The following is a 25,709-nucleotide window of genomic DNA, read 5'->3' on the forward strand; positions in this document are numbered from 1 at the left end:
ACGTGCACGGGCTCGGGTAGGGTCGGGCTTGATTTTTTGGGCCCGATCTAAGCTCTAAGTTGAGCACGGACACTCCAATGTTCGGGTAAGATGATGACACACACAACTGGATGTTAGCTGGCTGAGCAAGTTCAGCATCACTGAAGATTAAACATTAAAAATAGCACTCATATTCATGAATGAATGTGTAATTATCTTGCTAATCGCTAGTAAAGCTAATTATTAATTAGCCATCATGCTAGGTAAACTTGCATGAGTGCTATTTTTTAATGTTTAATCTTCATTGATGCTGAACTTGCTCAGCCAGCTACCCATCGAGTTGTGTGTGTGTCATCATCTTACCCAAACATTGGAGTGTCCGTGTTCAACTAAGGCAGAGACGGCATCTATCTAGGTGAACCGAACGCGAAAAATGGTGTAATGATTCAGTTCGACTCCCAAGACAAGAAGATGCTCACCCGACTGGCCAATAGGAACGTTCCAATAGGAAAAAAAAGAACGTGGCCCTGCCCATGACACAATTTTCACAGCCAAAGCAAAATCCTGACACGAGAGCAAACAATTGCATCGAGAGCAAAGAAAAGCGTTTTGAGAGAAACACTTTTTTTAGAGAAAATGTTTTCACACTGATAGCAAAAAATATATATTTGAGATTTTTTTTCAAAGTATTTTGAGAGAGCTTTTTTTTCTCAGAAATAATTAAAAAAAATTAAATTTATATTTGTTTATGTTCTATGAGAAAATACTTTCTCTCAAAACTTGTTTTAGTCTCAAATATTATTTTTTGCTATTGGTATGAAAACTTTTTCTCTCAAATATTCGTTTTTTCTCTCATGAAATGCTTTTTTGCTATCAGTGTGATAACTTTTTCTCTCAAACTTTTTTTTTGTCTCAGATCATTTAATAAAGACATATTTCTAGCTCCATAGGACACGCCCTTCGGCGAAAACGCATGATCTTCGCAATTTAACGTCGCATTTGAAGATGATCAGACTAAAACTGTAGGAGGAGTTTTTTAAAGTACGAGGCCTGAAAATGACAAAAACTGCACAAAAATCTGAGAGGAAGTACAAAATGTGTGACTTTCTGTTGTGTTTATGGCTATGCTCCAAGAGACTTTTTTTGTAGGTATTGGGCCATAACACGTATGTACCAAATTTTAGCACTTGCTGGCACTTTTTTAAATGTTATTAGGAGTCCACAACTGTGTTAAACTTGTCACTTCCTGTTGCCAGCAGGTGGCGCTATGACTATAATTCAATGTGAGCTTGGACATGTGTTCAGGACAGAACTCTTATCAAACGTGTGAAGTTTGACATTCAGATTGGACATTGTCATTGGTTTATTGTCTTGATCATGCTCAGGTGTTTCTTGTTGCAAATTAGTCTTTGTGTATTAATAGGCCTCATGTTTCATTGTTCCTTGGTCTAGCTTTGTTTGTGTAACTGCTGTTTGGTAAGTCTATGTTTCCCGAGCCGAGCCAAATGTTTGCTTATGTTTGGGAAATAAAGCTGGGTCCCAATTTATATTAAGTGGCTTTAACCCTCTGGGGACCAAGGTGTACATTTACATTTACATTTATTCATTTAGCTGACGCTTTTATCCAAAGCGACTTACAATTGCTATATTTCAGGTTAAGTGTCTTGCTCAGGTGTCTCAGGTGTTTTTATGGTCCTTGAGATGTTTTGACATGCCCTGACATTTGTGCTTTTTTTATTTATAAACATGTTAATGGCAAAGGTGTAAATTCACTTTATATAGCACAAACGGGGCTACCATAATATGTGAGCAACATGTATGTATATGTTTGTATTTTTAAGAGAATAATGTTTATGCGTGGTAATTGAAAAAAAAATAAAAATGAAAGTTGCTGAAATACGACAACAAAACACATACTAAATATGTGTCCACAAGACTTTTGACTAATGGATGTTGTCGCTTCAAGTTCTGGCTTCAAAATGATGTGAAAATCATCCTGCCTAATCGTTCACATAAAACAATACATTGATTTAAACTTTGTAAAACAGTTTTTTTTTGTCAGAAGAGGTTTATGCGTAGGAGTGGGAATGGCCTATCAATATTAATGAGATTCAGACCAGGGGTGTGACAGACACTCCCCCAATGGCTAATGGCCCATCAAGTGAGGCAGCCTGAACAAAGAATGAGAGGAGATTCAAAGGTTTTGTTTTTCAATCTGTTTTATTGTAATTCCTCTATGTGGAGGAACTCAATGTTCTAAATTTGCTCTAAGCAAATCAAATGTGAGCAAAATAAAATAAATAATCAGTTGGCTATAAACAAAGCAATTGTGAGCGATAAATAAACAAAAGTAAAGGCAGGGATCTCACAGTAAATGCTTATGCCCCGTTGATGCGGGCTCTAAGCAAATCAAATGTGAGCAAAATAAACAAGAGTAAAGGCAGATCGCTATCCTCACAGACCACGCCTGCTATGCTAGCGGGCTAAGGCTAGTAGCGGATGTTCAGAAATTTGGATATAAGTAGTGAAATCAAAGCAATCTTATTGTTTTGAGAATAGAGAGCCTAAGTCACTCCCCTCTGCTTCCGGCTCATGGGACATTATTTCGGAAAAAATTGTATGGTAGTCAATTGCGAGAGACAACTTATCTTTTTATTCCGTCTGAACTGTGCCCTGAATTACACATATGATGTTTGTCAATTTAAAAGATAATTATGAAAGTCAAGAAAGTCACAGTTTGTCATAAAACAGAAGAGTAACATTTAGTTTTATGTGAAAATCGCTCAATGAACTACATCTCTCGTCTCGCACTATGTACGTCACCAAGCTCGTGTGTGTGCATGACGGCGTAACGTTACGATTATAACGTTAGACTATGGAAAAAATGACAGACGTTAGCTTCAGTAAAGTTAGCTTCATTCATTGAGAGAAAAGGTAAGACGTCACATGCGCGCCTTTTGGGTTTGTAGTCTTTGTAATTACGTATTTTCACAGTCTTATACCTCAACAGTTTTAGAGCAAACTGCGACTTTCTTGACTTTAAAATGTATCTTTTAAATTGACAAACATCATATGTGTAATTCAGGGCACAATTCAAACGGGATCCAAATATTTGTTGTCTCCCGCCATTGACTACCTTACAATATTTTTCCGAAATAAGGTCCCATGGTGGTCCATCGGAAGGGGAGGGACTTAGGCTCTCTATACAGTTACATGTCTTGGTGCCATTTTTGAAAACGGTTCCTGTTCAACTGAAGACACAAGTGAACATTACATGCCTGCATAGGCGTAATTTGCGCCACCACTTTTTACTAAGGTCAATATTGTCACCAACACTTTTGAATCATCTCGCAGCACGAATGTACCGATACAAATAAATAAAACATCTCCAGTTAACTAGCAGAGCATTCATTTAATTCGTTTGTTAAATAAGAGGCAATCTAGCGCTGAAATATGTTGTTTTTTAAAATAAAGTGATCAAAGTGCTCGTTGCCGCTGTGATCAGTGGCGCTGATACTGTGTTCTCTAGTGCCTCGCGCAGTCTTCACTCGGATGCGCGCTTCAATCCGTTGTGGAGACTCTCTATTCGTTACGGTGAAATTACAAAACAAAATGCATACAAACGTATCCTTGCCTGATATACAACCACTGATAAACATAATCGGTTTTGATAAAATATATAACTTTTTTTATTTTAAAACACCTGTATGCGGTAGTGCGGATTAGAACCCAGAACCTCTGACACGCTGGGCAAAAGTTATGCCACTGGACCGTTTAAGTGTACATATTCATGTGAAAATTCTCACCACAAACAACATATATCAAACCTATACAGAACATATACCAAATTATACGTACCAATGTACTATTTAAATTGATTGCTGGACATCATAATGTTATTGTACATTCAACTGCTAAACACACTCTTTGCTAAACAAGGAGCGTGGAGTACATTGTCTTTGTTTTAAAAAGTGGGTGGGACGGGGGCATTTCCAAGGTGTGTCCTGCCTTTTATCAAGCTGTCCTTTGCAAAGCACAATGAATAGTGCGCTCCGTGAGTAGGCGTGAACAAATTAAAGTTAATGAGCTCGTAATGAGCTCGACTGGAATCGCTCTCTTTTCATACAGATTACAGAAGCTGAAAATATTTGTTTTTTTATATAAATAACTTAATTTAAAAGATGCGATCTCAAGCTTTATGCCCGTGGGTATGTTTGCCTGTTTGACTGAATTTTCGCAGAGTTACAGATCATTTTCGAACGCGTTTCAAATTGGAGTTCGCTGACAGAGAGAGTGCAGAACTCGCATCATGTTAATTTTTCTTCATTTGGCAGAAAGCAAAACACTTTATTTTTATTGTGAGTATACAGAAAAAAAAATAGAAACTGAACAGGATCGATTGATGTATAACACGAAAATGAAAGATAAAAATTAACAGCGCATTTTGAGTTTATTTTACAATGCTAAAAAAAATAAACGAGCAAAACGCGGGTGGCGCGATAATCGTTCACAAGATAATGTGTTAAGCCATCTATGCAAAACAGGTAAACGCCCCCAAGCAAATGCATTAAAGGCTTCAAGTTTCATCATTCAGTCACCTGGGCGTTGGGAAGATGGCACGATACACCGGTGTGGAAGCTCTTCAGCTCGTCCTGGACACTAGCGACGAAGAATCCACATTTTCATCAGAAGAAGAGCGTGACTACTCTGATGACGACCGTTTGTATTTTTAAGAGCGACCTGATCCAGCCGTGGATAGAATTTCGGATGAGTAAGTATTTCGTCTTACTTCCATTAGTTGACAAGCTATTCAATATAAACATGTAGCTTACATATTATACTGGGTGGACTATTTTCCACTTGCCATCCAGAGTATTGACATTTGATATATTCAACACAATATAATGAAAGTGCATATCTATACCATGAATTCAATATCTCGTACCATTTCAACGTTTTTTGTTTGTTTTTGTTTTTAGTGCATATGCTACGCACTGTAAACCCCTTGGTTAGGAAATTTCTAATAAGCAAATGATATGTTTAGATCATTATGTATGAAAGCTAGAATTTAGAAGTTATTTTAGAAAATAGGCCTAGTAGGTGTTTAGATTATATTCTGACTAGTTTAAATGCTGCCTCATTATCATTAACGATGCATGCTCGCAAATATCAGTTGTAAAGGTGTGTAAATGTGCTGAAATGTGTAAATATACACAGTTAATGAGTTGCGCAAATGTGTTTTGTTTGCGGTGTGCCTCTCCGGTAATGGCCCATTGACACGCATGTAGGCTTATTGCACGCGTCTAAAATTATTTACATCAGTTATTCATTATAGACTAATGCTACTATGGTTATATTTATGTAATAATATTCTTCAACTTTTTTTAAAGGAATGTAGCTTCATCATTTCCTCCGCCTGCAACTCGGAGTGCGCTTAGCAACACAGTCAGAAATCAGAAAGAGTAAGTACATATGTACCTACAATTTTACAGATGTTAATTCAATTTTGTTTATACTTAGTGTTAATACAATATGAGCCTGTGTGACTTTATTATTTATTTTTGGAGATTGGTTGATATGTTGGTTACATATGTTTTGTGTTATCAGCATTGCTAAATGTCCATCAGTTATGCATGTGGTGGAATAGTACTCTGTAAAATATATGATAATAACAGTTTTTAACTTTTTTTTAAAAGGAATGTAGTTTGTTCACTCTCGCCTTGCACTGCAACGAGGACACGCAGCAACAAAAATCAAAAAGAGTAGGTACATATTTACCTACTATTTTACAGATGTTAGTTACATTTTGTTTATATACTTAGTGATGATACAAATGTATATGTGCCTGTGTGGCTTTGCAAAAAATGTGTTATGCATGCACATTATAACATGTATTGATTGGTAATGTTAATATAAAAGAGCTTATATTGTATTGCTTTATCAGCATTGCTAAATGTCCATCAGTTATGCATGTGCTGGAATAGTACTCTGTAAAATATATGATAATAATAGTTTTCAACTTTTTTTTAAAAGGAATGTAGCTTGTTCACTCTTGCCTTCCACTGCAACTCGCAGGACACGCAGTAACGGAAATCAAAAAGAGTAAGTACATATTTATCGACAATTTTTTTTGTCTACTACTGTGGCTTTGCATTAAATGTGTTATGCATGCACAATATTACAATTATTGATTGGTAATGTTAATATAAAAGAGCTTATATTTTTTTGTTTTATCAACATGCTGATTGCCCTGATAGCCCTGACATGCTGATAGTACTTTGATCAACCTTTATTAACCTTCATTAATATTATTATTTTTATAGGAATGTGGCATAGAGGAATTACAATAAAACAGATTGAAAAACAAAACCTTTGAATCTCCTCTCATTCTTTGTTCAGGCTGCCTCACTTGATGGGCCATTAGCCATTGGGGGAGTGTCTGTCACACCCCTGGTCTGAATCTCATTAATATTGATAGGCCATTACCACTCCCATGCATAAACCGCTTCTGACAAAAAAACTGTCATACAAAGTATAAATTAATGTTTTGTTTTATGTGAACGATTAGGCAGGATAATTTTCACATAATTTTGAAGCCAGAACTCGAAGCGACAACATCCATTAGTCTAAAGTCTTGTGGACACATATTTAGTATGTGTTTTGTGGTCTTATTTCAGCAACTTTTCAATACACGCATAAACATTATTCTCTTAAAAATACAAACATATACATGCATGTTGCTCACATATTATGGTAGCCCCGTTTGGGCTATATAGAGTGAATTTACACCTTTGCCATTAACATGTTTATAAATAACTGAAAAAAGCAAAATGTCAGTGGATGTCAAAACATCCCAAGGGCCCCAAAAACACCTTGGTCCCCAGAGGGTTAATATAAAGTGGGACCTGAAGCTGCACTTGGGTTCTATCAACTTGCTTGCAGTGGACTCATTACAGAAAGCTAGACCGTAATCATGAACTCAGCAGGTTGTCATCTTCGCCTCCCTCAAGGCATTCAGAGTATTGAGGACTATGTTAAGGAGTTTATCTTACCAAGTGGATTTCAATGACATTGCCCTTAAAAACCTTTTTCGTGTAGGCTTAAATTCCGACCAGTGGTCCCAAGTCCAGTGGTCCCCTAGTTCCTGACACTGTCGTCTGCGTTTCCTGTGATGGCAGCTGTCATCCTGTGTGTCTGGGCTGCACACACTTCATCAGAGGAGGTGGCGTCCGTTACAGCCATTCCAGAGGTGCTGGTATCCGCTACATCCCTTCCAGAGTTGGCAATATCTTCTACAGCCCTTCCAGATGTGGCAGCACCTTTTCCTGAACTCTCTGCCTGCCATGCTACGACCCTGGAGGCTGTCCTTGAAATCATTGTGCCCCAATCATGGCCATGGTGACCATCCATGAACATATTGTACCCGATGCAACAGACACGGTTCATGGGTCACGGTTCATGTTCATGTTGCTTCTCTGCCAGGGCCTCCCGATCCACCAACTCCACCATGGAGCCCCCAGGCTCAACTGGGGAGGTGGTTATATTCCTCCATGGTGGGGACCAGCTTTGCCTGCTCCACTGTGGTTGTCCTCTGCTATGCATTGTTGGTCTTCAACATTGCCAGTGCTCAATGGCCAAGGTCTACCATTGCTCCACGGCCCAAGTTCACCACGACCCTCTGTTTCACAGTCCAAGCTCGACACTGCTCTACAATCCAGGCCAACACTGCTCCACGTTCCAGGCTCGCCAATGCTCCACAGTCTGCCACTGCTCCACGGTCCAGGCCCGCCAATGCTCCACAGACTGCCACTGCTCCATGGTCCAGGCCCGCCAATGCTCCACAGTCTGCCACTGCTCCACGGTCCAGGCCCGCCAATGCTCCACAGTTTGCCACTGCTCCACGGTCCAGGACCGCCAATGCTCCACAGTCTGCCACTGCTTCACGGTCCAGGCCCGCCAATGCTCCACAGTCTGCTACTGCTCCACGGTCCAGGCCCGCCAATGCTCCACAGTCTGCCACTGCTCCACGGTCCAGGCCCGCCAATGCTCCACAGACTGCCACTGCTCCACGGTCCGGGCCCACCAATGCTCCACAGACTGCCACTGCTCCACGGTCCAGGCCCGCCAATGCTCCACAGACTGCCACTGCTCCACGGTCCAGGCCCGCCAATTCTCCACAGTCTGCCACTGCACCACGGTCCAGCCCGCCAATTCTCCACAGTCTGCCACTGCACCACGGTCCAGGCCTGCCAATGCTCCACAGACTGCCACTGCACTCTGCTCCTGGTCCGCCTCCGCTCCTCCACCCTCCAGGATTCTGTTTGGGTTTTGGGTGGGTGTGCTATTAGGGTGTCTGAAACTGCCCTTTTTGAGGGAGGGATAAGTCATATTGTTTTGGGTTTTGTTTATGTTTTCATGTCTTTTATTTTGTAATTTTGCCTCAGTCATGTGATCCTGCTTCCTGTTTGACGTGCTTCATGTGCTCCTCATGTGATCCAGCCATGTGCTTCTCCTTTAGAATGTGTCATATTCTGATTGTTTCAGGTCATGTGTTTTTCCAGTTCTGTTTTGTCATTGGTTCATTGTCTTGATCATGCTCAGGTGTTTATTGTTACTTATTAGTCTTTGTGTATTAATAGCCCTCATGTTTCATTGTTCCTTTCTCTGGCTTTGTCCATGTAACCGATGTTTGGCAAGTCTATGTTTCTCAAGCCATGTTAGCCAAGCCAAGTCTTTATTTGTTTTATGTTTGATCATGTTTGGGAAATAAAGCTGCACTTGGGCTCTATCAATTTGACTGCAGTGGACTCATTAAAGTCATGAAGTCATTTTCCTGTTATAAAGAGATTCAATGGCATGTGTGACTCAGGTTATTGCCTGAAAAAATTCTGTGGTCTATGAGCAAAGATGGCAGATTTCAAATTGCTTCTGGGGGCCAAGTAGCTGCCATTGAGATTAATGAGAATGTTAACGGGTATCTCCAAGTATTATTGACCTATTAGTTTCACCATAAATCATAAACTGGATGTGAAAAGGGAATACTAAATATAATTCCTCAAGAATATTATGTATAGTAAGCTGTAAGTGAATTTTGTTTTCAGTGATGCATAATAAAAGGTACAGTTAAAAAAATAGTAATAATCATAACACATGTTAAATACAATTGCATTTTATTATATGGTTATTATATGGTTTATTATATGGTATCCTATGGTTTCTGCTACTGAATAAAAAAAATAAAAAAGTAATTGCAACTTTTATCTCACAATTCAGTTTTTTTTTACAGAATTGTGATATATACTCACAATTGGTGGAAAAAAAAGTCAGAATTGCGAGTTTATCTCTCACAATTATGACTTAGTTTTCTTGCAATTACGAATTTATACTTCGCAATTCTGACATAACTTGCGATTGCACGATTATATCTTGCAATTGTGAGAAAAAAGTCAGAATTGCGAGATAAATAGTAGCAATTATCTTTTAAATTTGTTTTATTCCGTGCTTCCATATGTTCCATTGCATTTTGAAAGGAAAATTTATATTTCTCCTCTGATACATTTCCCTAGACATTTGTGTTACTTTTGTGACTGCAAACCACATAAAACAGAACAGCTATATTGGTGAAAATTATCTTATCATAAACAGAAAAGTGTCTTGTAGCAATTTAAGGTTGAGCTTTGTCGATGTCCTACACTGCAAAATATTTCTTAAAATTAAGACATAAAATTCTATATTTAGCAATCTTTATCTTAAAACATCAGAAAAGGTGCCAAAATGGCATTAGTATCTTATGCAATTTTCTTCCCAAGCATACTTATCTTGTTTTAAATATGTTTAGATATTTTACAAAAAGCTTAATATTTTTGTAAAATATTTTACTTGACTCACTGTTATTCAAGTATGACTTTTGTATATTTTTGTAACACTGCACATAATGTAGAGATACATTAGATTTAATAATGAAATAAGTCCAACCATCCTCTACACATTAAATAGGGCCGGGAAGTGCAATTGCCGCTGGTTAATTAAAAAGGAAATGCACTGAATTTTTTTTTTTTCTTTTCTGAAGGTCACATGTTTCCGACTTCCAGCAGTTTAAAGTCCTAAATATAGTTTTTCTAAGCTTGCTGCTCCATTAAGCAATAGCAGCTTGTGACAATTCGGTAACACTTTAGTTTTTAGAGTCCAATTCTCACTTTTAACTAGTTGCTTATTAGCATGCATATTCCTAGGATATTGACTGTTTATTAGTACTTATAAAGCACAAATTGCTTATTTTGCATGAACATATTCTATATCCCGTAATCCTACCCAGTTCCTATCCTAAAATTAACAACTAACTTACTAACTAATAAGCAATTATTAGGAGTTTATTGAGGCAAAAGTTGTATTGGACTGAAAATTCAAATTCCCTTATACACACTAACCTCCATCAGGAAGGGATCAGTCTTAGCAGATCGTCCGGTTGCCACACACTGAAATGTGGCGTTCTGCCCCGCGTTCACCTCCACATCCCCAAGTCTGGAGAAATGAGGCACTTTATCTGTGGAAAAAGAAAAGTAACAATTATTACTATATTATCCAATCAAAACTCAAAAGAACAGCAAAACAAACAAACATCTTATGGGGTGCAAATTAATAATTTAATATAAAATAATATAATATAATAATATAAAACTGCACACTCTATTAAAGGAATAGTTCACTTAAAAATGAAAATCCTGAATAAAGAATGAAATTCATACAGGTTTGAAACAACTTGAGGGTGAGTAAATGATCACAGGATTTTCATTTTTAAGTGAACTATTCCTTTAAGCACATTTATTACCAAAAGTTTTGGCACCACAAGTACCCTCATACCTTGACAAAGGCTACTTGTTGTGCCGAAACATTGGTAGTAAATGTGCTTAAAAGAGTGTGCCGTTCCAGGTCATTGTTTATAGTCAAGTCAAGCTCAAGTTTCATGTTTTGTTTTATGTCTTGAATGAAGTTTATTTTTTATGTTTTGAGATCTTCAAGATTATTAATAAACTGCTCTTGGGTTCTTTACACCATCATTCTCGTTCCACTGGATATTAGGTTGGATATACTTATAGTAGTAGTATAATTCATTGTTAATTATTCATTCATTTTTAGTTTTTAATTCATTAAGTGTCGATATTTAGAACTATGAAACCTGAGGTTTTGTTCAATTTGGTGTAAAGACAAGTACTATCATCAATGTATTACTGTGGTACTTATTTAGGGGAATAACAGGCAGTGCATAAATTATTACCATGTTAATAACATTATGCTAAACTAAAAATATATATTTCTGTACACAATAATTTAATGATCTCTTTTGTGTGTGTATTTCAATATTCTGATCTTTACCAACAGCGCATGTTCCCTGTAGTATTTGTTACTTCTTAAATCTTTTTGGCCCTTGCAATCTTTCAATAAGGTGCAAAATAAAAATTATTTATACTGTTTCCCCAGTTGTTATACAGTCCATTCATATCACTTATCTCTAAGCGTCATGTCATGCCCACGGAATGCCTCATTTGTTCTTATCTGCCTGTGCTTGTCAGCTCAGCATCAAATCATTACTCGCTCTCGATATCAAGAGCACCGGTGCCATAACATGACTGCACTTCACTTATTCCAGACACTTTGCTGAAAATAGAAGTGCTGCCAGCTTTATTTTTTGTTAGAGTGAATCTGAGCGAATAGAATGTGACCAATGCAAAACAAAAGAGACGGCCAGACAGGAGGTAGACGTTCAAATCCTATAAGCCTTCCATATTTTTCAGAGTATAATAATGAAAAGCCTCCAAGCGTTGAATGCTTAAACCACAATCTAAAAAAAATTCTATACCTTTTACCTAAAGATGGGTTCTTGAAAAGCACTTTGTTCGCATTCACACAATGCATCTCTTCAGTGGCCTTCCAGCTCATCTAGAATTGCATCAGTCTGCTAACATGCAACTAATATCTGACGTTCATGCAGTTTAATGATGGCTTTCTTATGGCAACGACTGGCAACGCCAGATGTGAATGGATACAATGAAATCTGTTTGTTCTGCCTGAGCGAGCTGTGAGGCCAGAGCTGTATGGTGTTTTACTGACTGTTTAATAGGTAACATAATTTGAAGCAAGAAGTTGGTGGCTTAACTGCCATTTTTGTTGCTGTGATACCGTGTGAGTATATTGGTTTCACTGATGCATTCCCTGATATTGAATATAAGAGTAAAATAACATTTATTTTAAGAATGACTATTAAGTCTAGAGCCAAACAAACATAATGGCAGCAATTTTCAGCAGAGAGCAAATCTTTGTTCCTTCACCTGCAATTGTTTTCGTGCTGCCGACACAGAACTTCAAGCTCCAATATAACAAAACAGTGCCATTCTGTAAACAATGTGCCGGATAGAGAAAGGGTGGATGGTCCAATTTGAATCGAAATCACAAAAATATTGCAAACCATAACAATGTACCCCATGGGTTTTGTTATTGTAGATAATATTTTGGAAAAAATGAGAGAACAATGATGTGTCCAACACAGAAGAAAATAACATCATATTATTATAATCACATGATTTTGTGTTAAACTTTTTTTTTCTGCGCATGGGGTTGTTCGGTTGGTAAAAATATATAAAAAAAAGTTTAAAAAATTTAAACTTAATGAGGAAAAAAGTTAATTAGTATTTAGATTTTAGAAATACATTTAACTAGATAATTACTTTTTTAAATACATTTTTTATTCATTATTTTGAAATCGGAAACCATTTGCTTAAAAAATGGACATTGCAAAAACTGTAATATAATGGACATTCAGACAATTTCAGCAGAGCCATTTAATGCAACTGCGCCTCCGATGACCCGAGTTCGATATCTATCCCACTCCCCTCTCAAATAAAACAAGACAATCAAACACAGAATATTTGTGAGAACACATTTTTGCTTTTCCATAATGGATAAAATAATTTTTCAGAAGAAAATTGTACGTTAAGTAACTGTTGGACTTTTAGCATGAAACACTCCCTGAGAAGTTGTACTAAATGCATCCTCTTTAACAAAGACACTACAGCCATCAATTCAGCGTTTTCATTTACATATTTTTAAATGACAATGTTGACCGTCTTACTGTTGTTTCCATCATCTATTGACGTGATTAAGGTTAAACTTAACCTTGGGGTGGTAAAACACGATTTTACTTTTATAACTTTAGCTAGCGTGTAATTTTACTGTTTGAGCATTAACAACATCTGCAAAGTTACAGCGCTCAAATTTCAAAGCAAAGGGAGATATTTGCTTATAAAGAAATCAATTTCTAAGGACTACAGCGAACGGCCGGTAGGGCCGTCACGACATTCCTCCAGGGTTGCTGACGTGACTAACCCCAATATTTACATAAACCCCTCCTCCGAGAACAGTAAATAAGGGCGAGGCCATTTTTGCTTTGGAGACGAGTTGTGTTAGTAGGCTGTTGTCGCCGCAATGCCGTCGAAGCGCTGTTATTTTTATCCGGATTGCAGGTTCACTTTGTTCAGCCTTCCTAGGGTCGGGGGAGTTAGGGATCAATGGTTAAAATTAATTTTTAACAAGGTCCCAGATAATTATTACCCAAATTTCGCTCTCTGTGCTGCACATTTTACGGAGGAAAGCTTCCACAATCTTCGCGAGCTCAATACAGGATTCGCACAACGGCTTGTCCTGAAAGATGAAGCAGTTCCAACTTTAAGAACAGAAGCTGTTGTTTACGGGCCACAATCTGTAAGTATGATTTATTTTTGGTCGATGTGTTTTCCTGTAATAGTCCGTATTGTTAATTGTACGTTGCAGCAAGGAAGTAAACAAATGACAACACTGTTTGGCTCTGCAAACCAGCTTTTTAAATGCTCATTCAAACCTAACGTTACAACCTTTTTTAAATCTCAACAGCGAACTTGGAATTAGTGTTAATTATTCTTTGATTAGAGCTTTTATGTATTGTTTATCTACATGCATGCTAAACATGGTTCTGTGTTTGATTTGGCTAACTTACTGTAGTAACGTTAAAGCCAATGTTTGGTGTTCGTTTTGGGTTAATAGTTCTGTCGACAAATACTTGGCTACAATCGTTCTAAAAATACAAAAGTAACGGTGCCATATAGTCAGTAACGATCACTATAGATCCGCAGTCTTTACTCAAAAAAAAATCCATTTGAGGACTGTAACGTTAGTATAATTTGTTAGAACGATTATATGAAATTTTTGTTTATGAATATGAAGCTTATTTTTTGTAATACTATAATAATTAGTACAATTTAATTACATCGTATCTAAAAAGAAATGAGACAGAAACAACAACAAAAAACAAACCTTTCTGAAACGTTGTTTAACAGCCGTTATTGAACAGGTTCTGCCTGATCATCGTCACTAACATTCTCTGGGTCCAACTGATGGCATTGTTTATAATACACCACAGCACAAGTTACCAGTAAAGTTAAGGGGCGTGACGTTTCTGAAAAACGTGCACTAGGCGGTTAGCAAATCACAACACACTGGGCCAGCTAACCAATCTGAGCCCATTGTGTATTTTTGAGGGACTGGCTTCATAGAACCCGTAAATCATCAGACCGTTTTTACAAGGAGGGACAGAGCAGTGTAGAATAATGGTAAAATATTGAAAAATAATGCAATTTTTTAAAAACGAAGCATGAACACATGTTACAGTGCACCCCACAAACACAATCAAGCCTTCAAAAAAAATGTGTTTTACCACCCCTTTAAAACATCGCAAAATGTATTACATTCCAATTGCCCTCCGTACTTGTTTTTGAATGGAAGAACACCTCCTATGTGAAAGGTCTTCGAGAAATGATTGGTGACTTGTTGACATGAACCTGAACTTTAACTTGAGGCTGAATAGTTGTTCAGACATTCAGACTAGTCACTGTCTAGCCAATTTAGAAAATATCCATAAATTAAACAAGGGAAATGTAGGACAGACAAGCCTGGTTGTGATTCCAGCGGCATAATTTCGCTCTAGTTCTAGTGGAACTGTGTGGTATTTGAGCAAAAACCTCACAGTGCTGCCTTTGGCAAGAGCACAGGATTCTGGGTAAACACAATGGCCTGTTTTTTGTCACAATATCTCTATAGTTCACTGACATCCTAAATCTGGCCACTGATCAGTGAATCTGAAACTGCTTAATGGAATACTCCCACAATCCATATTCCTTCTCTTTTTATTTCTGTTTACCAAATTCTTAGAAGTGTATTCATGTTTGTTTCTTATGCTTAAAAACATGTTTTGTATAATTTCAACAAAATTGTTGGACCAAAATCAATGGAAAAATATATCACCATCCTTTCCCAGTTGATTAATCACAGTGCATTAGCACACTTGTTTTTTTAGAACTGAAACATTATGTTTACATATGCAAAATGATGCACTCTAATATAACCTAATCTAACTAAATATTCACTAATTTGCACACATTTCCAGAACATAAACATGAACACTGGATTAAGCCAGGTTCAAAATTATTTTTATTTTATTCATTTAGTAGACATATTGGAGATAAAAAAAAAAATGTATAGGGACAATTTTGGATAACTCGTTTCATAACTGATTTTAGAAAAAAAATATATACATCAGGCACAATGTTATATGAACAAACCCTTCTGTAATAACCCTGAAAATATAGATAAAACAGCAAAGTTTGAAAAAAACTGACCTTAAAGTTATGTATTGTAAGTGTAATCTAGAGATGTAAATAGATAAAGTAAAAGTATGTTTTCTTTCAACTAAAAGAAGACATGTTTTGGAAGCAAGTTAGCCCAAAATCTAAAAATTGAACGGGGAGGAAAAAAAAGGTTTCCCTGTAGCGTCTTGCCTTAATGCAGTAATAAAATTGTGTCTTTACAAATTGAAAACGTGACTACATATCGTAATCTTTATTTAAGATAAAATATATTGCGATTAAACTCAAGTCATTGTTTACAAAAGTCATGCATTTTTCAATCATGTAGATTGTGTCTTGTAGTATACTCCATATAACATTTGAAAACGGTACTACTCTAAATTTCTTATATTTGCATAAAACTTACTGACCTTCATGGGGGGTCTACAAGGGTCTTCTCTTTTATGCAATTTTTCTTTTTTATTACTTTGACCTTACTTTGTTTCTTACGTGTGAACAAAATGGCTTCCTGATATTTGATTTGGTGACAAAAGTATTTTTAAATGTTAATAATAAAACTGCTTTCTTACTTTTCAAACATCAATGTATTTAGAATTAAAGAGAAGGCAAAACAAGAAAAAGCTAGTCCATTCTAAAGTTAGCGATTCAAGGCTTGTTGCAACTGATTTTTGGCCCAAAAAATCATCAATTGTGTGGTTTCATTAGGATTATTTTACTGCTCACGATGGATTTGGAGCCTCCCTTACTCTTGATCGGGCTGCCTTCAACGGGATACTGTCACGAACCCACACACAGGAAACAGCGATCCAATAGCAGTATTTATTAAGGGTAATCCGTACTCACAAAAACCAGTCCAGGCAAGGGTCAAAATCCATAAGGCAATCCAAAGCATAAAATACACGAGAAACAAAACAAGAACAGGCAAGAAACACAGAACTCCGAAGTGGTGTGACGAATAACAAGGACTTTGTAACAAACACTAAACAGGCAGGGTATTTATACACAGAACAAGACAATCATGATGGGGAACAGCTGAGTGTAATGACCTACGCCGGAGCCTCTACGCTATACACTATGCGTTGGTTTTCATTTATACTTCTGCGTCGTTGTCCGCGTTGATGTGCAATTACACATGCAGAGGGAGCATGTGAAACCCGAGGGAGGGGTTCTAGCAGACCAATCACAACGCTTGCGTCCGTGTAGAATTTGACGCGTTGTTACATTTTTGGAGAGGTGCACGTCAGGGTACGCCGAAGGGTACGCGCGCTACACACAGCCTACGACGTAGCAACGGCGTGAGTTCGACGCATAAGTATAAATTGGGCTTTAGTCAAGCAAAATTCAAGGATTTGACAGATTTTGTTTGGTGAAAACACATGTGGAGTAAACAACCAGAAACAAACACAAAAATGTCAAGAGTGTGAACGCCTAAGGTTGGGCTGTCTGATATTGTATAAGACTTTGTGAATGTGTGTGTGTGAACAGATTGGGCGGCTGTTGGGCGGCTCCATCTGCAGAGGACCACAGTGATCTGCTGTTTTTGGGAAACCTGTCTCCATGGTGACAGTCTTTCACCCTGACCCTAGGACAGGTTCTTCACTCCATTGTCATTCAAGTCGACAAATGCTTGTTGCTTGAGGTGAGTTTTTTTTTTTTTTCAGTAAGGGACTCTGGGTGAGTTTTTCAGGCAGAAACAGTGGTTCTGAGGTGAGCCAGACTGTCTTGAACAGAAACACCCTCTATAGCTTTTCTCAGAAACACCCTCTATTATCATTAATGAGGATTATAGTTCAGGTAATGCACAGCCAGTTGAAAGTGCAAGGAATTACATACGATACTACTGTCTGAACTATCAAGCGGTTTCAAAACCTAGTTGCTCTATCTACACAGGCAATTTCTTCAAATCACGAACTTCATCAGTGATTGATTTGAAATGTGTGCCACACAAATGTGATGTTTTCTTATAATACAAATTTTTAGGTATAATAATTCAGTTAAGGTTACACTTTATTTTAGGGTGATGTTGTAACAGTAATTACACAAATAAGTACTGAGTAATACATGTAACTACATGTACTTACTAAAGGGTTAGGCTGAGGGTTTTGTTTAGGGTTAGTTGCTTGTAATTATGCAAAATTTGCTTTTATTGCTATAGTAATTATTTGCATTTTAAATTGTTTGATTACACTTTATTTTAAGGTGCCCTTGTTACAGTGTAATTATATATTTACGTATAGCTGAGTAATATAAATTAACAACATGTACTTACTATAAGGTAGGGTTAGGAATAGGGTTTGTTTTAGGGTTAGTTCCTTGTATTTATGCATCATTTACAGTTATTACTAAAGAAAGTACATATAACATATGTAACAAGGACAATGTAAAGTGTTAGCCTACAGATTGTTTTATAGTAATTTCTTTTTAATTAATAACTGCATAATAATAACTCCAGATTAGTAAAGTGCATATAACTAGTTGATTTAGTAGTTGTAAATATGAATACTACTTGCAAGCAAGCAAAATATGCAAAATATAAAAATGTCATGTCAGGGAATATAATGATCAATTAGCAATTTATTTTAGGTTTTCAGAGACTGTCAGCAGTTTTTGCCATGTTTTCAGTTGGTCTCCATCAGCAAGGTGTAAATTTGGCAAACTGAGCATCATCTTTACTGTACTATACACCCCAACAGTACGGAATCTGGAAAATTGCAATAGTAGATATATGTTTTTAAATATTAATGTAACTTTTAAAAAATGCTGAAAGCATGGCCATCTGTTATCAGTAAATTGATATTTTAATGTTTGTGGATCGTTTTATTTTCAGTATATTTGCTGAATAGAAAATTAAAAATTACAGAATTTATTTGATATAGACTAAAATATAAAAAATTTGCAGCCCACAAACTGAGTCTCACAATTCAACAGCACGATCCCCATCCACACACAATCTCCTTTCTCCAGCATTCCTGTCAGCATGACTGCACTGCATTTCCCAGAAGTCAGCAGGTAGTGAGACCCACAGTGGGTTGTGGCTTTGAGCGCCCCAGTCCAAACTACTGGAGCAGAATTATGCTGTGACCACTAACACAAACTTCCAGCAGAGCTAATGGAGTATAGGTCAGCAGGTGAGTGAGGATATGGGGAAAAGGGAGAAAAAAAAAACAGAGCAGAGATGGACACAGGAGATTCACTCTTATTCACACCTGAGAGAAGCAACAGATTAAGTACCAGCACACAGGGCACAAAAGCCAAAGAGAGAAGACTTTTTTTCTTTCTTCTCCCTCAGAAAATAAATAAATCTGAGACAGAGATAGAGTGATATATGGACAAAAAGGTCAGCCGCAGGAAGATGATGTGAGCAAGAACAAGAGAAATGGAAGGCAAAGTGTCAGTGGATAATTGTCTTTCATGATGGCTATTCAGATCAAAAGTAAGTACCCAGTCTCTGATGAGAGGAAATGGCCACCTTTGTTCCTCAATCTAGGTGGGCCAACCTGGTCATACGCCCCCCTCTAAGCTGGAAAAGTTCAGTGAGAATGTGTTTTTTTTGTGTTTGTAGAGGGACAGAACTTACAGCAGGGGTAGTTTAAGAGTACTATATCATCCAAGGCGATGTATCCCTTCTGCTCGGATGAGACTGTGGCTTCAAATACGATCTGCAAGGAAAGATATGAAAAAGTGAGTTGAAAAAAACAAACAAGGAAAGGCAAAGGGCACAAAATGTTTTTACAGTTTTGTGTCACAGTAACGTTTTAAATAATCTTTATAGAATGTTCACCTAAAACAATTATAATGTGAACAAGACATAATGCTTCGGCCCGCTAAGAGCAGGGCTTGAACCGACGACAGCCTCTCTCACAAGGACACCTCTTGTAGCCTGGGAGCTCGGATCCGGGTCACGGCACCAACGTAATTGGTCGTACTTGTGCCACTCCTAGCAGGATTTGAACCAGCATCAACATGATTCTCAGTAAATGTGCGGTCACATTTAGTGTTGATCGGCAAAATATCACAGGCGAAATCAAGTAATTTCAATAGAAATCCATGTGAGGTGGAAAAGTTCCCCAATGCTGATTGATGATGATTGAACAAAAAGCTGCTTGGTTTGCTTCAAACATCACTACACTATTGACAATGGATATTTTTTCCCTGCAAGTTACCCAACATTTTGCTTACCTCACCTTTACACTTTTGAATTATACAAAAAAAAACACACAGTATTCATCTAGAGAGTCCAGAGAATTGTCCTAGACTGGTTTGGTTCCGATCGGGCAAAAACCTAGAACTAGTTCGCAAAAATATTTAATGAACGGTTTGATTGACAGCGATGGTTCTTGAGGCAAAGTTGTTCAGTATGAGGAGGTCTATCATATGATATGCATATTGTGTGGATGTGTATAACAACTTGTGATTACAGAGCCACAAAACTCGTTAGCGCCAACTAGTGGCCGATTTCTTTCAAAATTCTTACAGATCTCTAGGGCTATGAGTCGAACCTAGGACTAGTTCGCAAAAGCAGGTTTTTGACAAAATTCAAAATGGCAGAAAATGTATCATGGCGGAAATAAAATTAGAGATAGGTTATACGTTTTGTTCACCATGAGGTCTGGATTGTAGTGATATAAGTCACCATCCAAAGAAAACTTTTTTTTAGCATGTAACGCACAACGTGGCTTGACATGCTACACCCAGTTATAATATTCGGTAGGGCCTAATTGAATCAGAATCAAGGGACGTGGGACTGGAGGGAGGAAATACTGCAACAGGTGAGCAAATAGTTGACATAATTTTGATCTGATTCAAAGAGGAAACTACTGATAAAGGAAATAGTTCTCTTTGTAGTTTGTTTCAGAAAGATGAGTGACATACGAACAATTGATGAGTCAGTAAATCAAAACAGACACCGACTCATTTCTTTTAGGATGAATGATTCCACAGGCTAAAAGCTTCCGATTCAATTTGGTGAAGTTCTGCAGTTTTAATACAATTTGTGAAGAAAATTAACTCTCAAAACCAATACTGCGTCTGTTTCTTTCACTTTGACCCAAATAACTTACAATAATAAAACAAAAAATACATTTTATAACCCAAATGTACAAAAAGAAATGTAATCAGATATTGGATTTGACTCAGAACACAATGCGATTCGGAATTCCTTCCAATAAACCACCTGTTCTTTCAATAGTAAACAGTACATTCAACAATATGAATTTGAAATGCTGGAAAGATGAATTGATTCAGTTGAACAAAGTTCATGAATCAAACAACTCAGTTGATCAGAGTTCGTGAATCAAATGATTCAGTTTAAAGAGTTGTTCAAACTTACTTCGATCAGTTCAAGTACAAAAAAAGTCTCTCCATTTCAGAAGCAAACAATTAATCAATTCCACGAATCAAAGTCCTTTGAGTCCGAAAAACAAATGAAAATTGGAAATATCCTACCAGTTAATGGTTTCAGATTACGGTTCAAAGGGGAAACAGGTCAATGAGCCCTGGTCAGCTCACCATTTGTGCACATTGAATTGCATCAACTAGGCAGACGATTCATCTCCAAAGGATTATTTATGGCACAAAACAGGATACACCAGCCGATCACGTTCACATAGGAAAAAAAAGAGAACAAGAAAACCCAGCCTTGCAAAACACAAGGCAAACGTACAATATTTTCTGATTCAACATTTCCATAACAAATAATTTACATGCGCATCACAAATGACACATTAATCCAACTTTTCGGCAGTAAATCACTCACTGTCTCAACTAATGATACAATAAGCATGCATTGTTACACGTGGTAGCTTTAGCCCATGGCTAACTAGTTCAGCTCACGCTGTGAGAACGGCCTAACTGTTACTCAACTCAGCTAATATCAAATCATTTCTTAAATTGACTCATACCATGGTCTGGATGAATACTTGATTCTGATTGGCTGCAGGGTGTCCGTTAAAAAGTGATAGAGGACACCTAGTAAAGTAGTTCTGGTGAAACTGCCTGTTTTCCATTCGAAATTAATAAATAAATGCGCTGCCTAGCTGCCAGCTGTGAGTAACCATAGCAACATGCAGTCAAAGTATCACGTAACAATTTGCTCTATCAAAACAAACATCTAAAGTTAGTTAGATATTGCATAGCCTACTAATACAACAATGAGCGACTTCGTTATTTCTTTTAACATTTATGGAGAATATGACAACTTTGACGACTGGGATGCTGCTGAAGAAAGAAAAAATGTAAATAAAACGGAGAAACGACAAAAAGAGATAACACCGGGAGACTTGAATCAAATAGAAGACGAAAAAGATGAGATCAACACGAAAAAAAATACGAAATGGGCAGTACATACACTCAGAGACTTTATTGTTCAAAAAGAATGGACTCCAGATTTGAAAATTACACCGCTGCTGCTCTGAATGAGAACCTGCGGGAGTTTTACGCCGCTGTCCAGACAACCAAGGCAGGAGGAAAGTACAGCGTTTCAAGCCTAAGGAGCCTGAGAGCTGGTATCAACCGCCATATAAGGGAATTCAATATTATTGAAAATAAATTCAAAATTAATTGTAAATAAAAAAGCTAGCATGTAGGCAAATGACCCTCTCTTTGATCTGATTAATTTATTGCCCTCTATAAGCGCAAATTGCTGGAGCGCAGAACTAATTGTTTCTTTTGTTTGATTGTTGTTTGATTAATTGTTTTATGTGTAATAAAAAAATAACTATGCCTACCTTTGTGTTTCATGAAAAAAAAAATGCATTTTTGAACCTGAAGGGTTCTACTAGCTGAGCGGACTATAAATATATCCGGTTGCTAAATAAACCGTCAGGCAAGATATTATTTGTAAAAACTAGATTTAGCCTAATTAAAATATAAACTAATGTTTTAAAAATGTTTTATTTGGCAAGTGACCATGGTATAAGCGGGTTAATGCCCTCCGAGGTGTCCATTGTCAGGTTTTAATGGACTTACATTAACCCTTACATATCTTTCATATGATAACAAAATGTGATAAAAAAATCAGTCACCAAAACGAGATTGGATCACATATTCACTTAAAGAAGATTATTGAATACAGAAATGATTTCCACTTTACTTTTCTCTCTCTGACGACAACAGTCCAGGATGACTTATCCAAAGTTTCCAAGTGCACTCAATCACAGTTCCCATTAGATTATGATTATCATTTAGAGTAGCGTTTCTCAACGGGGGCGGTACCGCCCCCTAGGGGGCGTTTGGACGGTGTTGGGGGGGGCGGTGTGAACGAGGCAGAAGAGAGGGGGGCGCTCAGGCATAAATGGGGGGCGTTATTATTGTTCATCACTGTTATTATTCATCACAACTTTTAAGCCTCTGACAACACATACAATGTTCATTTGAATGTAAAATAAAATTATGTCTGTGCAAATTAATGAATTAATATTTAAATGTTGCTAGTAGCCCACTCAGACTTGTCCGGCTAGTTACCGACAAATTATCTCCATAGCAATGCATAAAAACAAATGCCGCAGCCGGCAGCTGTCAGTGTGAACGCCGCTGAGGACTAACAGCAGCCTCCGAACTCTGCTTCACAGTTTAAGATAAATGTGTCCAATCAAAATGTACTCAAGCTTCGCGGTTTAAGAGTAATGTGTCCAATCAAAGTGCACACAAGCTAAATTACGTAGGCTAAAACTATTTTGATATCAAAAAACCTAAGCTAAAAATGGAGCACCTAAGCTTTGCACATGCAGACGAAGTAGCCTACCGCAGCCGTTTCAGTTTGGTTACCTCAGGCGCACTCCGGCTCAGCTGACATCCTTGTGTCCTGATGTTAAAAAGTTGGCTGCCAGTGTAACCCTTCACTCAATTTGATACAGTCACAAAGTCTGAGTATGGACCAGTTCAATCAGAAGACTAAAATTCGCCTGCAGAGAATAAGGATGTCACAACAATAATGAGCCACTCACACAAAGTATAAAGTTTTTCTGAATGTATTGTTTGTTATTGTAAGCAAAACTTGAATTCAGTAAATGGAATGTATAAGAGGAAAAAAAATAAAATGAGATATATTCAATATAGCTTAAATTCACCTACGTTGGTATGGCAGGGTAAATGACGGCTGCTAGCATGGTCGCCCTCGCCCAGTAAGTTTAAAAAAATTATATAATTAATTGTAAATTAAATATTTTAAACACTAATATTAAAAGGAAAGAACAATTCATTGCCTATAATAGGCCTAACGTCGTTCACGCATGAACTGTCATCAGCCTGACTATCTAACAACTAGAGAGAGAACAACATAGATATTAAAATGCATACTCTTCTGAGTTTTATGACGTAGGCCTTGTGTTTCATTAAAATGTATTAGCCTATAATCTAAAGGATGCACGCTTGTGCGTGGGGCACCGGGTCATGCTAAGAGTAAAAAACACGCGCGCGTCACATTGTAAAAAACGCATTTTATTATTAGCTTATTCAGAAATAGTGTAAAAGAACGGTAAATAAAATACTAAATGAACATTATAAATTATAAAAATATAATAAATCACAGCGTGCTTATGATAAAAAACGTGACTTTACAGTCCGGAAAATAGGGAAATAGCTAATTATTTCACTGACCCCCTGGCAATTGAGCACTGCTGTTGTACACAGAAGAAAGCCCTGTAGGCTCTTCCCCGGTACGGATTGTGTCGAGCCATTCGTTAGTCTTGTTGTTTGATGAGAAAAAGATGAAATGTAGTTGGACTGATGATGGAACAGTTTGATCTTCGGCTGACAAATCAGAGGAAGGGGGCGTTTCATTCCCGCCCACGTGTAGAAATCGAATATTCAAGCTGTTTATTCATTTTTCTACCTCAGAACGAAAAACGAAAATCAAGCTGAATTCTTGTTTTTAGTTTCTTTGGAAAAAATGAAAAAACAAAAAAGGAACTGTTTTCTCATTTTTCTACTTTCAATATTAAATAAAAACACAACTGAACGAATGATAAACGGATTGTGAACGGCCGTCTATCTTTTGGTCATTTGATTTTCCTTTCAGAAACGGGTATTAAAAAAAAACAAGTGGCTATTTGATTTTTGTTTTAAAATACAAAAATGTAAATTTAAATACAAAGCGTTTCTCTTTTTCAGTGTCAAAAAGGGATGAACGAAATTTTAAAAATGATTTTAGTTTCATTTTTTATTTCGAGGGGAACAAAAAATAACAAAAAATAAAATCACTTTAAAACAGAAACGAAACGGTCGACTGAAATGGGATCATGCCAGGGAGTCTATTGTCTTCGAGTATTATTGAACGAGCCAATACACATTGGCGTGCGAGATCTGCATCTCACACTCCGCCCCGCAGCGCGGGTATAAATACGGAAGTAGATGCACGCACCGTTTGCTTTTCGCTGAGGAGCCGAGCGTAACTCGGAGTCAGAGGTGGTCCAGCAGTAGTGGCAAGGGGACTACGTCCTCCGTTCCCTCCTTCAGGGAACGGTGGGTTGCATACGCAACCAGGACGTTCCCTTTCAGTCGATAAGGTCAGACGTAGTCGACGGTCGACGGAAATGGGATCACCCTTTGAACACGCCACTAACGCTGCCACCTTCCAGTGGCTAGACAAAAGCCTTCTGATCCTCCCAACGTTTTAGCGGAAAAGGACAGGGCTTAGGCCAGGAAGTCGCTGCTGTTCCAAAAGACCCACTCAGTTAGACTTGGTAACACTGGGAAAGCGTGCCCAACATCGGAAGGAAGGGACGCTGCGGAAGCCCAACCAACCCCGAAAAAAGGGGGGGGGGGGGAGGGGGGGAAATACGCATATGAACTGGGCGGAGGACCGGGCAGTATAACATATGGAATATCAGTGGGGTGGCTCCAGCCTAGAGAGGGGGAAGACAACACTGATTTACAGTGACAGCAGGAGTCTGCCAAGGGAAAGACACGGGCTCACCTTGGGGAGCCGTATCGTGGAAGAATACACATATGGGGTCGCCGTAGGGACCGCAACATATGGACCCAGCCTAACACGGGTTCCACACTGCATACGAGTGGTAGGCGTAACACCGGACGTTCCGCCACGTCCGACGTTGGAGGGGT

At 37.8% G+C, this 25,709-nt stretch overlaps 1 protein-coding gene and 1 long non-coding RNA gene across 8 annotated transcripts in view; one reads left to right on the top strand and one right to left on the bottom strand.

Annotated features, from left to right (window-relative positions):
• ptprua (protein tyrosine phosphatase receptor type Ua) overlaps positions 1–25,709 on the bottom strand; it is a 555,997-nt gene that overhangs the window by 256,884 nt on the left and 273,404 nt on the right. For all 7 annotated transcript variants that reach the window (XM_077200103.1, XM_077200106.1, XM_077200105.1 and 4 more), the window contains exons 4-5: positions 19,228–19,309; positions 10,407–10,522 (exon numbers count right to left, since the gene is read on the bottom strand). In XM_077200103.1, coding sequence (XP_077056218.1) covers positions 10,407–10,522; positions 19,228–19,309 — 198 coding nt within the window. The remainder of the gene's footprint in view (positions 1–10,406; positions 10,523–19,227; positions 19,310–25,709) is intronic.
• On the top strand, positions 5,392–6,086 carry LOC143708791 (uncharacterized). Its single transcript, XR_013193656.1, has 3 exons — positions 5,392–5,441; positions 5,676–5,741; positions 6,013–6,086. It is a non-coding gene; the product is annotated as an uncharacterized LOC143708791 (long non-coding RNA).

This window comes from Siphateles boraxobius, unplaced genomic scaffold (assembly GCF_051911475.1).
Source record: "Siphateles boraxobius isolate OS27281-9 unplaced genomic scaffold, OSU_SipBor_1 43, whole genome shotgun sequence".
NCBI classification, from domain to species: domain Eukaryota; kingdom Metazoa; phylum Chordata; class Actinopteri; order Cypriniformes; family Leuciscidae; genus Siphateles; species Siphateles boraxobius.